This window comes from Sinocyclocheilus rhinocerous, unplaced genomic scaffold (genome assembly GCF_001515625.1).
Source record: "Sinocyclocheilus rhinocerous isolate Xijiao unplaced genomic scaffold, SAMN03320098_v1.1 scaffold19, whole genome shotgun sequence".
Classification (NCBI taxonomy): Eukaryota; Metazoa; Chordata; class Actinopteri; order Cypriniformes; family Cyprinidae; genus Sinocyclocheilus; species Sinocyclocheilus rhinocerous.
In genome coordinates this window covers 782796-796800 of record NW_015638975.1, presented here as the reverse complement: position 1 = coordinate 796800, position 14005 = coordinate 782796, and the positions used below count along the sequence as shown (strand labels likewise).

At 38.7% G+C, this 14005-nt stretch overlaps 1 protein-coding gene across 4 annotated transcripts in view; it reads right to left on the bottom strand.

Annotated features, from left to right (window-relative positions):
* The window catches only part of LOC107750495 (E3 ubiquitin-protein ligase Arkadia-like), a 49795-nt gene that overhangs the window by 1972 nt on the left and 33818 nt on the right, over positions 1-14005 (bottom strand). Inside the window, exons 5-14 of one of the 4 annotated variants that reach the window (XM_016565885.1) lie at positions 9676-9888; positions 9248-9576; positions 4969-5221; positions 3462-3831; positions 3043-3168; positions 2191-2308; positions 1691-1771; positions 1053-1148; positions 656-742; positions 73-176 (exon numbers count right to left, since the gene is read on the bottom strand). In XM_016565885.1, coding sequence (XP_016421371.1) covers positions 73-176; positions 656-742; positions 1053-1148; positions 1691-1771; positions 2191-2308; positions 3043-3168; positions 3462-3831; positions 4969-5221; positions 9248-9576; positions 9676-9888 — 1777 coding nt within the window. The remainder of the gene's footprint in view (positions 1-72; positions 177-655; positions 743-1052; positions 1149-1690; positions 1772-2190; positions 2309-3042; positions 3169-3461; positions 3832-4968; positions 5222-9247; positions 9577-9675; positions 9889-14005) is intronic. The other 3 variants (XM_016565886.1, XM_016565887.1, XM_016565889.1) reach the window with 3 other exon arrangements.

The following is a 14005-nucleotide window of genomic DNA, read 5'->3' as shown; positions in this document are numbered from 1 at the left end:
ATACAATAAATAAATATAATAAATTCTCCAGTACTGATGGAAAAAAGCAAGTGTTGTAAGTCAAGTGTTTACCTGACATCCTCCCCTTCTTCCAGTATAGACAGACAGATGGTGCATTTCTCCTCTGTGTCTTCCTCCGCACCTTCCTCTTCCTCTTGCTTACCATGCAGCTTTCTCTGTGCACGAGAAAGAAGCGTAACCGCCATAAGTAGAATCACTGCACCTAAATTCTAATAAACTGGCGAGCAACACTAGAACACATAATAGCTCTTCCTGTGTCTTCTTTCCCCCAAATACATAGTTTATATGAATGTTTTTAACATGGTATATTTTAGTAAGTGCTGCGGTTGATGCTGGTGATACAAAAATAACCACACAAGAGCAGCATAGCATGTTACATAAACATACAGCAACAGTCTATTTTTATTATGAACAGCGTGCTGATCATTTAAACAGCACGTCAAGCAGCAACAAAACCTAAACTTCAGACATTGCACATTATATATTTTTAATTAAAAAAAAAAAACTGATTGTCAGTGTGCTCCTCAACTAGATTGACTAGGCCATTGTTGACTATTCCTGCCCCCGTTAACATCTACACAACATGTGAGCTAAAACATGTTATCCCAAACTATTTGTTCACATTTTTTCTCACCGAGATTGAGGTTGAGTGCATATTTTTCCCAACAGATGCCCATGCTTCAGGTGCTAACTGTTCCTCAGTGTCTCTCTCCAACACCTTCTGTATTAGGGCGGCAGGGTTTTAGATTACTGTTATTCAGGAACCTTTTGCTACATATCAGTAACATTTCAAATGTCTACACTATGCAGCTTTTGGCAATAAAAGGACTGGGTGAGGATTTCTGATGTATCTGATGACACAAAAGATCTGATTATTATGGCTCCTGGTTAAGTTTTTTTGTGTGTGTGTCTAACAGGAAGCCCCTATATATAATTATCCTCAAGAGTCTTTTTGCAGACTGCTTGTCCATTATCACCAAACGGGACCACCTCAGTAAAACACTGATGTTTGTAAGTGAACGTGTTCTCACCTTTTTGTATTTGTGTGGATAGGTGCACCTCTCTATGGTAACCTGAGAGGCCCCTCGGTTCACAGTCCCCAGTCGCTCTTCTAAATGCAGCAGATCCTGTTAAAACACACAACTGGTTACAAGTGCTTATAAACGGGTTACATCATGACAAATTCTTGGTAAAAAGAACAGAACACCAGAAGGACTAACAATAACTAATCCCATTAATGGGAACGTCTGTGAGCAGCTGATGGTCTGTGTATCTTTCTGAAGAATCCCACAGTTAGAAGTGATTTCAAGTTTTATTTTTATTTTCAACCGACTGTGTGGAGTGTATTGTTCTGTGAATCCATCACAATGTAATGCAGGCTGTACAAAGAGGCAGTTATTGAAGGATGGGGGAGTTTAAAATGATACTGGAGACAATAACAACTCCAAAAATGTGCTCCGAGATTTTCACATGCAAAGGGGAATTTCTTCAAGTTACAGCTCACACACACACACACACACACACACAAACTTTAATTAAATTAGGTAATGAACTCCAAAAAATATAAGGTACTTTATTTTTGTCATGCATTCTTCAGGAATTGTGTTTTGATCTTGTAAAGAAGCACGTTTAGATCACTAATGATTTTGGTCCACATTCCAGTTCTTACCTCATATGTGCGGCCAAAGGTCATTCTGGAGGAGATGTAGCGAATATGTGGATATGTCACTTCAGGCATTGAGCCAGTGTGCTAAAGAAAACAGAGACATAAAATTAATGACGGCACCAAGCGGGAGAGAAACAGAAAGAAATGAGAGTGCAACTATTTTATCAAACAACTTGTAATTTGGGATGCAATATTTATGAGGCATTAGAAATTATTCACACGTATGTGCACGCATGTCACTCCATATGATTCAAATGTCATTTTAGATTTTCAAATATATTAAATTCAAATTTCACACTTCAAATGTCTAATGAGCTTCCATTATAACCTGCAATGCATAATTCATGCACCCATAAAAATCACCCAGAAATAACAGATGCTGCGGATACACGGCTTGAGGCCGCCGCCATTAATCTGTGCCATACCGGAGAGCAAATCAGGGCTTTTTTGTTCATGCTAATGCATGCATATATTTCAGCTGATGGAGAGGAGTAGCAACTCACCATCAGCTGGATGGGGAAATGGTGCAGTCTGGGTGGAGGGTGATAGTGAGGCAGATGCGGGTGCAGGTGTCCTGAAGGGTAAGGAGCTACAGTAACACCAGCCTCGATGCCCAGCTCCCTAAAACAGCAAGAAGACCGAAACCAGCATGTTAAACAACAGCATACCATATAATGTCGTTTGAAACACCAACAGAACCTGACATTATAGAGATATTCAGTCATGATGTCAATTTGAAGGCCAACCAGGAAAGCTAATTCACCACAAACTCCCTCAGGAATTACTAATTGGTTTTTAAATGAGCGGTTTTTGATTATTATTATTATTAGGTCTGTGGTGACATTAGATGATAATTACTCAGGCATATTCAAAATGTACGTTTTGAAGAAATAACATGCATGTTTCTATTCATGTACTTAAAGGAACAGGTCACACAAAAATGAAAGTTTTGTCATCATTTACTCACCCTCATGTTAAAAGATATTTTGGAGAATGCTGGTAATCAAACAGTTGATGGTCCCTATTGACTTCCATAGTATTTCTTTCCCTACTATGGAATTCAATGGGGACCAACAACTGTTCGGTTCTTCAAAATTCTTCAAAATATCTTCTTTTGTGTTCAACATAAGAAAGAAACTTGTACAGGTTTGCAATGACATGAAAATGAATTTACATTTTTGGGTGAACTATTCCTTTAAGTCTTGTCAAGCAATCTTAACCACACACCTTATTTTAATGATAAATCCAAAACTGAAATTGTAAAAATCAACTGGAAATTCATGAGGGAACCCATGGCTTCCACGCTGGCAGTTGTCAAACCATCTAAAAACCATCTACTATTTAATGTACTCTACCATGCGGTCCTCTGGTCAGCCTGCCGAGGATGAGATGACATAGTTTGAGGGACGTGAATGTGATGTCCGTGACCGTAGTTAGGGTGCATTCTATGGGGATGTGGCGGGGGTCTCTCATGTGCTCGCCTTAAGGAAGGAGGAATAAACGTTATGACAGAAAAAAAGACTAAAACTCGACACTGTTTGCAGGGGCATTAACATAAAGCACCTTAATGAAAGAGTTCTTCTTAATACATAAGGCTTAGGTTTTGCCATCAAAGGCATAAATTACATATTAAAATATAGTAAAAAAAAACAAAAAAAAACGTATATGACACAATATTACTGTTTTTATGTTATTTCTGAACAAATAAATACAGCCTGGATGAGCATAAGAGACTTGTACACAAATATCATGAAACAGCTCCACAGCAACTCACGTCGGGTGCTGCATCATTCTGCGTCTCTGAACCTCCATTCTCTGCAGTATGTCATGCTGGTGAAGCCTCTGGACAGGGTTTGGGCCAAGTACGGGCAGGTGGTGTTGCAGCGCCTGGTGCTCAGGGGGAAGATGCTGCGGCAGAGGGGCACTGGAGCCTGGTAGATGGTGGGAAGGCAGGGAGGGTGGAGGAGCTGGGGGCACAGAGTGGCCCGGGGCGTGAGAAGGCAGTGGGGTGTGGAAGGGGAGGACGGGGTGTGGGATGACATAGTCACCCTGTGGAGGAGGCTGTTGAGGGGGAGGAGCATTGCTGTGGGAGTGAGGACAGGAAGAGGAGGACTGGTGGTGCAGGGGGCGCGGAAGAGTGCCGTCTGGAGGAGAAAAGCAGAAAAGTTAGTATAAATGACAGAAATTCATCCCCTTTCCTGTTCTTTTCTTTCTGAAGTGAACGATTCAAAATTTTCAGACAAGTCAAAAAGTGCATCAAAAACAACTAACTGTGTTTAAGGGTAATTACTGGGAGAATGGAAAGAGTTTCATGGAAACTCCATCAGGGCTGCAGGATGGTCTGGATACTGCCCAGGTAAGTATGATTACTGTTTGCTAAGGATTTGACAGACAGAAGGGAATGAGGGAGAAAGTAAAGGGAAAACAAAGAAAAAGAATGGCCGCGAGACACAGGAGATAAATATAGCGAGAGAAAACGGGAGAATGTGCAAACAGGTGCTCCAGTGAGCTGTGAGTGGCAATTACTCCACTAAAATCAGGCCCATCAGGGAGCCCTGCCACGCTCATTTATATTCCACACAACGCTATTGTGAGCAGAATCGGCAATTAAGTGGGACTGCTGGGCACACTACCTGCAGCACTTAACACATTAAACATCAGGTGTTTCATCTAATTACCATAAAGCACAGGCGCCAGCATCTCAGCATCTTCACGATCTCACTCACACACAACAAAACAAAGGAATCATCTCACATCAATTTTTTTTTATTGCCTTCTTTTTAGAATATCTAATAAATTCGGGGTGTAACAGTTCGAATTTCCCAGGTCATTGTTCTATGGTCTCTATTTGATTCGGTAAATACTTATTTTATATTAGTCAATTTGTATATTGGTCAACTGATGTCAACACAATAACCATTATTTTAACATGACTGGCCTTTATTTATCTGACTGCTATCATTTTTATTTTTCAGGGAAAATTATCTAACTTTTAATTGCATTAAGCCCAATGATTTAGAACAATGCGGCACACAGTCAATTTTTAAAAAATAAATGTGAACATTTATATAGGAAAAATATCTGAAATGTTCTGTTGTGACTTTCCAATTATATTAATAAAATATGTAATTATAAATTACATTTTTGTTTTCAGAGGCACTGTTATACATGACAGCAAAAACTACCAAACTGTTTTTTTTTTTTTACCAGAAACATTTCACCCCTAAATTAGCATTAATTTTGGATTAACATGATTAAAATATTACGGTAAAAGTGCGTACAAGGGGGATGCATGTAGTGCCTGCAGGAAGAGAGCTGAGGAGGTTGGGGCTGAGGCTGGGCCACTATGGCTGAGCTGAATGAGTCGGCCACAGTCTGCTGGCTGGGTCCAGGTGCAGCCTGGGAAACGTAAGCAGGAGGCCGGGAGGCAGAGCCTGGACAGCAGGGATCGAAGGCCGATGTGCCGTGGAACCCTGTGCTGCTGGATCCACTGCTACGCACTGCACTGCTACTGAGATCCACCGGCAGAGTCTGCTGAGCAGGAAAATAGAAACCAGCAGTTAATCCAGCAACAAACATGATGTTTTTGAACAAATACATCTGTTGCATTAGCATATGGCTGATGAACTGACTTTAAAGAAATATAAATGATTGTCAGAATGTTGCTTTGGGGTTGTTTGGGCACACAGAGCTAATTTTTAAAAGAAGCTAATAGTAGTAGTCAGAAGTATTTCACATCTGAACATGTGGTCTACCTCATGTCGTTCCAAACCCATAAGACCTTCGTTCATCTTCAAAACACAAATTAAGATATTTTTTATGTACAAAGGAAACAAAAATAACGACTTCATTTAACAATTCTTATCTTCCAAATCGCATATTCTGCCATTATGGAGAGTACCATGACGCATGCACTTGCGTGTTCTACGTCAGCAGCACCACGCGGATGCGTTGTTTACAGGCAGAGGTACTCTCGATAATGGCGGAATTCGTGATTTGGAGGAGAAGAATTGTTGAATAAAGTTGTTATTTTTGATTTCTTTGTGCACAAAAAGTATTCTTGTATCTTCGTTAAATTATGGTTGAACAACTGATGTCTCATGGACTATTTTACTGATATCCTTACCAGGGCTTGAAAACGAAAAAATAAATTCAATCGGTTCACTCCGAACAGAATCAATATTTTAAAGTTTCTGTTCCTGCGTTCCTCTGTATTATCGTTCCGAAACTGTAAAGTATTTTTTAAGATATTTAAAAATGTTTGCTGCATTGTTAAAAAAAACACTATAGGCTACTTGTATAAAAGATTGCGTTTTGAGAGTGAAAAAAAAAAAAGTCTTGTATAGGCTCACATCGCATTTTATTGTTACATTCAGAAATAATGTAGGCTAAAATGCAAAATGTTTACAAACATTATAAACGGTTATTAGTTTCTCTCCACAACAAATCCTCTAAAAACGTCAATCCAAAAACAAATTAATGAAACTGATGCCTACCTCTCTCATTCGGCACAAATCTAAATTTTTACATATTCGCGATCTGGATGCTAAAATATTATTTATTATAGGCTAGTCTATAATATAGTCTATAGTCTAAGTCTAAAGAAAACCACTTTCTGCCGTCTCGTTTTCCTTTCTGGGAACGCGTCACAATGACAAATTTTTTCGTTTTGTTAATCTTTTAATGATTTAAGTGAAATATATTTTGTGTATATGCCTATATATTCCTTTTTATTTAAGCCTATAGTTTTATTCTGTTTTCTCCGTTCACAGAAGCACTGCAGGTGCATGTGATCTGTTGAATTATCCTCGGATAAACTCTAATGCATTGCCATTGCGACTTAGCTATGATGAGTTCACAGCTGAGCGCGGGCATTTCACTCGTTGGATGCGTCAGCCTCACATTTGCAGGCCGTACTACTTGAATTCGTGATTGGTTGACCGCAAATTTCAAATATTAAATGGAACGATAAAATAACGTTATTAACCGGTTAATGGCCATTTAAAATTTTCGATTCTGTTCGGAACTATAAAATGTTATTTTGTTAGTTTCCGGTTTTCGTTCCTTACTACATTTCTGGGCCTGAGAACATTTCAGTTGCATTGCTGTCTGGAGGGCCAGAGAGCTCTCGGATTTCATCAAAAATATCTTAATTTGTGTTCCGAAGATGAACAAAGGTCTTACGAGTTTGGAACGACATGAGGGTGAGTAATTAATTAAATAATTTCCATCAATCGATCCCTTTAAGTTATTTATATTTTTATTATTTATATTAAGCCTCCCCACATGAAAACATGATATGCTGGCGACTGCTTGTACCAGACTAAAAGAAATATTGTTTTCAACAATTTGAGTTCCAATGAAATGTTGATAAAATGGCACTGGAGTGCAATAGCTGCTTCTTCAGTAAAACTAAATCACTGTCTGAGATTAACTTATAAGAGAAACTTTTTTATAAGTGATTTTTAATGTGGTGGCACTCCATAATACCTGGAAAATAATGTGTGTCATATATGGGAGGCAAGAATGTGACTGTGGTAGTTGAAGAGGATCATTCAAGTTAAGCCCCATATTTAGCTTGATAAGCAGTTGTCAGTTTGTCATGCAAGAATGCTATTTTGCTCCTGCTGCTTCTCACAATTTGACAACCCTGAAATGACGTGCTACCGCTCTTCTGCTCCACCTCTGATTACAAGGAAGCTACTGTAATATCTTACTGGGACAGGGTTGTGGAAAAAGTTTGGAAGCTACAGAATGACCAACATCTCTAACAACACTTAAAATATGCAAAGTTAATAAGTCTGCAGCAGACAGGCACATATTCAGATCATGTGAGATTCCACATGTCTCTTATCTTGCAGTTGATTTGTTTGCGGTCTTGTTTTAGTCAACTGCCTGAAGTTTAAAGGGGTCATATGATGCAATTTCAATTTTTCCTTTCTCTTTGGAGTGTTACAAGCTGTTCATGCATAGATAAGATCCCTAAAGTTGCAAAGACTAAAGTCTCAAACCCAAAGAGATATTCTTTATAAAAGTTAAGACTTGTCCACGCCCTCCTAAAACGCCTCGTTTAAACACGCCCCCACATGTCTACATCACGATGTGGGAAGATTTGCATAACATCGCCCAAATGTTTACGCAAAGAAAGAAGGCATAACTTTCATTCTCGCTGTAGTATTGTTGTTGCCGCCGCCGCAGTGTCGTGGAGACGCTGGTTAGCTGGCAAATCAGCGTACACCTCGCTTTTCAGAAAGATGAGCTTTGTAAAAATCGACGCGTTTCAGAAAGGCGGGGCATAGAGGAGAAACAATAATGTACATTATGTTGAAAATAATGTGTTTTTTGAACCTTAAACCGCATAAACACATTGCATTACACCAAATACACAACATAATGTTCTTTTTAGCAACATCATATGACCCCTTTAATACCTAGGGTTAGGGGGTTGTTCAATAATGAGCTGCATATCTCATAAAATAATATCTTCCACATACTTCAAAAAAGGCACATATCAGGTCCATATAAAAAAAAAAAATGACACTAGCCAAAGAAATTATATGCATAACAACCAAAACGGTATTAAATTCCTTTCAATATGAGGGCATTCACCCCAAATCTTATCCTTTACACACTTTGATGTATAAAAAAGTGAAAGTGAAGTGACATGTGACATGTAACATGCCTAACATAAAACATGTAACATGCCTGACATAAAACATGCCTAACATCACCTCGCTTTACTCTACATCTCCTGTCTGCGCATATCTGATGACTAGCTAACGGCACTTACTGCTCATTGCCCCATCATCAAAGGCCACAGACTTTTGCCAAATGCATTTCGCATAGAAACAACTTTGTTAGCCCAGCATACACTCAATCGCAGCTTCTGTCGAATCGCGATCTCGATTCCATTTCTATTTATCGTGCAGCCCTACACTGAGACAAAGGTTCATGGCATACACGACCAAAAATACACAACTTTCTCTTTTCGACACACATAAGCTCATGCACAAAATGCACACGCAACACTTCTCTATGCTGGTAAATAATAGAATTCAGCAGCCAAGACAATTAGTTCAGTGTGAATTATTCAACAACACTGAGAGGATGGCCTCAAACAAAATCCCTGGTGGAAAAGCTCAGCTCCAGAAAAATTATTTTTTCATAAAGGTGCTTTGGATTTTCCTTTTCATCATCAAAACATGAATGGTGATTTAGTATTTCAAGAAGGCAGAATCTTAACTAATTCCAAACAAAAACATATGCTGTTAAATGCAAACCATGTGTGAAATGAAAAACAGACGGTGTTGTCAACAATACAGACATTATGATTCAAACAGTCAACATATTTCGATTTTTTTCCCTCAATTTATGTAGCAAAATAGTTTCCCAACCCTCAATTTATGAAGCAAAAAGGGTTTAATTCATACACACAATGAACAAAGAAGCCAAGAAAATGGGTTTCAGTAAAAACCCCTACAGAAGCTTATAATATCCTCGCCTTTTCCAACACCGACAATACAAGGTTCTCAAGAAGCTGTCATGCAGTTATTAAGGTACCTGGTCATGGTACTGGTTACTGCTGCTCACCCCTCCACAGGGCGCAGGCATGGCAGTGGGCCTCTCCAGAGGGCAGCTGGACTCTGGGAAGGCTAAGGATGGGATCGGGGTGGTGTGGTGGTGATGGTGGAAGTGGTGCGAGTGACCATGGGAGTGCTGGGAGCCAGACTGCTGTGTCGTCCCAGCCTGCATGCACCCTGAGTGGGTGTGCCCCATGGAGAGGTGCCCTGAAGATGGCCCGCTGCAAGGAGAGTGCTGAGGGCAACAAGAGGGTAACCTGGGCATCGCCACACCTCCATTCTCACCAGACAAGCTTCTTCTGCTGTCATCTGATTGGGGGATAAAGACATACAATTAAAAACCAATACAAACATATCGCTAATCAATGTCAGTGTTAATTATTGGACAGCAGCATCTCGAGAGTTTACCTTCGGTGGCAGTGGTGTTCGTGGTGCTGGGTCCTGGCACTCCACCGTGACTCTGAGCAGCCAGTGTGCTATCAGGGGCGGCCGCTGAGCAGCTACTGGAGGGACCAGGACCCTCCTGTGGCGATTCTGAGGTACAGGCATTATGGGAAGAGGAAGAAGAACTGACCGACTGTGGGTGTGTGCTGTCAGAAGTGGTTGGCACGACTGAGAGATCTGAAGATGGATCAGCATATATAAAGACACACACAAATACATAAATGGTAAAACTTCTGATTAGCGATTAATAATATATTGGTTATTTGCCAATAAATAGAATGTATTTTTTTATCGATGTTGGTCAATACTAGATTGTTTAAATGTGCATTCTCATTTTCCCCTTAGATTAGCTTTGCCATCATTCAATTAAATCAATTCAATAATACTGTTAAATTAGCAAATGTTTCTGAAAACATCTCTTATGCTCACCGAGGCTGCATTTATTTCATCAAAAATATAGAAAAACAGTAAAATTGTGAAATATTCTCAATTTATTCCTGTGACTGCAAAGCTGAATTATCAGCAGCCATTACTCCTTCAATGTCACATGGTCCTTCTAATATGATGAAATCATACTTATAAACTGATGGGGTGCTCAAGAAACATTACTTTTTTCAAAGACTAAAATTTTTTTTTTTTTCTGCTTAATATTTTTGTAAAATCAGTGACATTTTTTTCAGGATTCTTTGACAAATTTATTTGCAAGCTCCACCAGCCTCGCTCCGTTCCCACGGCTCTCGGCCCCGCCCCTCTCGTCACAATTAAAAATAAAGTAAAAATAAATAAATGATAGAAAATACTGGCCCAACATTTTTGAGCAGTAATGTATGTTCATACTGTACATTATAATGTTTTGATACCTAAATTCTATAAACTGATGGGGTGCTCAAGAAAACTTACTTTTTTCAAAGACTAAAATTTTTTTTTTTTTCTGCTTAATATTTTTGTAAAATCAGTGACATTTTTTTCAGGATTCTTTGACAAATTTATTTGCAAGCTTTATCTTTAAAGCAGTTATTTGAAATAATTAATAATTAATTAATACATTTTTGTAACATTATAACTATCTTTACTGTCATGTTTGATCAATGTAATGTGTCCTTGCTGAACAGAAGTATTCATTATCAATGTGACGAGAGGGGCGGGGCTGAGAGCCGTGGGAACGGAGCAAGGCCGGTGGAGTAAATGCTTGGAGCAGTAATGTATGTTCATACTGTACATTATAATGTTTTGATACCTAAATTCACTTGTAGCATTTAAAATGACTGATTTGTTTTTTTCAGTGTGTTTTACTGTAAATAAAGAAAATGAATTGGTATCAGCCAGAATTTTACCATCAGTGCATCCGCACTTTTAACTACTGCTCAGCTGCAGCAGACCATACATACACCTTCAATAATAACTATAAGGATATTAATAATAAGGGTCTTCTTAACTTAAAGGCACTTGTTGCCTTTCACACTCACACACTTTATTCACGAAGTGGCCCATGAGGATAGCTACTCATTAACATTCCATTGCGAGTAATCCATCTGCTTTTTCCTTGCAAATTAATTTTAAATAAAGAAATGCAAATGCAATCATATCTCAGCCTGCTCTTTTACCTCCCCACCAGCTACAGACCCCAAAGGCAAACAAAGAGACACTTTATGACAGTAAATCAAACAAAACAATGTAAATGAGTTTTCCTTTGACAAACCTCGAGATTCGGGAGCATATCATAGATTAATGAGATAACACTACACAGATTTTATTTCCTTATCCAGAATGGCAGTTTAATTGGTTCCTATAGTAGTTCTCTCTGAATCTTTGGGGTCAGTGGCTGATTGCATAACAGACAGACTTCATTATGTTGCCTGCAAATGAAATCAGAATTAAACACAATTACACACAATAAAATGGATGCTTTTGGTGTCCATCAGTCTGTGGCTGTGAGAGAATGCTGTGCAGCTGCGAAGGCTATTTATGCTGCTGTGCATGCTGAAACGATATAGATTAATCATTATTAACGGGGCCTGAACACACGGTTGAGCTGCAATCCACAGCGCTGAACAACACTAACCGAATCTACCAGATTCATTCCTCCTCCCCCTCACACAGAGATACAGCTCAAAGACAGAGAGGGAGGACCGCTCACAGTGAAAGATGAGTAGATTAGATGTGACATCTAATATTTCCCAAACCCACGCAGTGTTGAACTGGGTGATCTAACTCTCATTCCCTCTTTTATGTTCCAGACCTGAAGACCATCACTGCAGCACAGAGTCAGGGAGACGCTCATCAAATACTCATCAAACCTGTTACATTTCAAATAATGGCTGACACGCACAAAATAATCTCTCCCTCGATTTTAGGGCTCAGCAAAAGTGGACAGCAGATTGTTTTTACTTGTTATGGTTGTGCAACACATTTATGTTGTTTTAAAAGTTGCAGTTACAGCTCATGTATTTTGAGCATTTGAATTTTAGCATGAGAAGAGGTCATGACCGGACTATATTCAAAAGGCCTTTTCATGTTCTGAAAAGAGGGGATATTAAATTCCTGTCGAGTTTCTGTTGCTTTCTCCCTTTGGTTTTGCTGTTAAACTGGATGGATGGTGGTTTTCAATCCTGAAGCTAGTGATCATGAAAAACACATGAATTCATACTAGGGGTGGGCGATATGGCAAAAATATCATATCACGATTCTTTTTGTGTTCAGGAATATCACGATTCACGGTTTTATCACGATTCTTTGCCATGTTGGTTTTACTATTTTGCAAGTTGTCTGAGCATTACAGCCAAACTAATTTCCCTACTTTATAAACAAAGCCTTACAAGGTAACAAAATATAAAATAAACAAAGAATGGCAGATATTTAGGTCAAAGTGGGTGAAGATAAAAACTTTGTCATTATTTTATCTTTGTTATTAAAAAATAAGAACAAAGATACACATTACAAATACACATAATATACAAATAAAACAAACAGGTACAGGTACAGTATATGTGGACACTTATTAAAGCAACTGTATTAAAGTTCTTGTGTTTTGTTGTTTTATTAACATTAAACATTACTCTTAAGTGTTTTTTTTTTCTTCTGTTGAACATCAAAGTTATTTTGAAGAATGTGGGTAACCAAACAGTTGCTGGTCCCCACTGACTTCCATAGGATTTTTTTCCTACTATCAAAGTCAATGTGGACCAGCTACTTTCCCACATTCATTAAAATATCCTCTTTTGTGTTTAGCACAATAAATAAATTAATACAGGTTTGGGACAACATGTGAGGGAAAAAATAATAACAGAAATAAAATTTTAGGGTGAACTATCCCTTTAATGACAGTCGGCAGCATGTTTAAGTCTCCTGTCCCTTTAAGAGCTGCACGCATCTAATATACAGGGATGCATCTGTTTTTCTCTCAATTGTTTACTTTCACTTTAGACATAACCAACTGAGTCTACATGTAAACCTTGTGTGTTTTGACAGTATTAGCACGAAAGATAACTTAGTCCAGTAATCAGGCGCTGTTTAACAGGCTTTTTAGTGCGCGCGCTTCAGGTGTACGTGCTCATAAAAAGCGCACGTCAGAACAGTACGCGAATGAAATGTTTAACCGGCAAGGCTTTAAAGCATATGCAAATAATGTGCTTTTATGACTGCGAATAAGTGCAGTGTCCCGTGAGTGTAACTCTACCGCTGAGTGAACATTTGATGTGAATGTATGTTGCATTGTACAGAATGATTCAGAGGAGCCAGAACGGCAGCTGATAGAATGTGCGCTTTAGCACGATACTACGATATTTCTCCGAAAGCAGATCGTGGAGACGTTTTTATCATCCACGATCAAAAATCGTCATATCGCACACCACTAATTCATACACTCCTGCTTCTCTACATCTAAAGCTTTTAAACTTTACATGATAATGACAGAATCAGCACAATCTGAGAGAAAGAATGATACAGAGAAGGCACAAAGAATAATAGAGAAGAATAAATAGGGATGTGCAACACATTGGTACTATATCGGTTATCTGCCGATATTGTTTTTTTAAAGGAATAGTTCATACAAAAATGACAATTTTGTCATCATTTACTCACCCTCATGTCATTCCAAACCTGTATAAGTTTCTTTCTTCAAAAAGAAGATATTTTGAAGAACCAGACAGTTGTTGGTAGGGCTGTCGCGGTGAGGGAATTTCCCTTGCGGTAATTTTGAGTGGCTCAATAGCACGGTATGCGGTATTATCGCCATACACACACACACACACACACACATACATATATATATATATATATATATATTTTTGCGAGA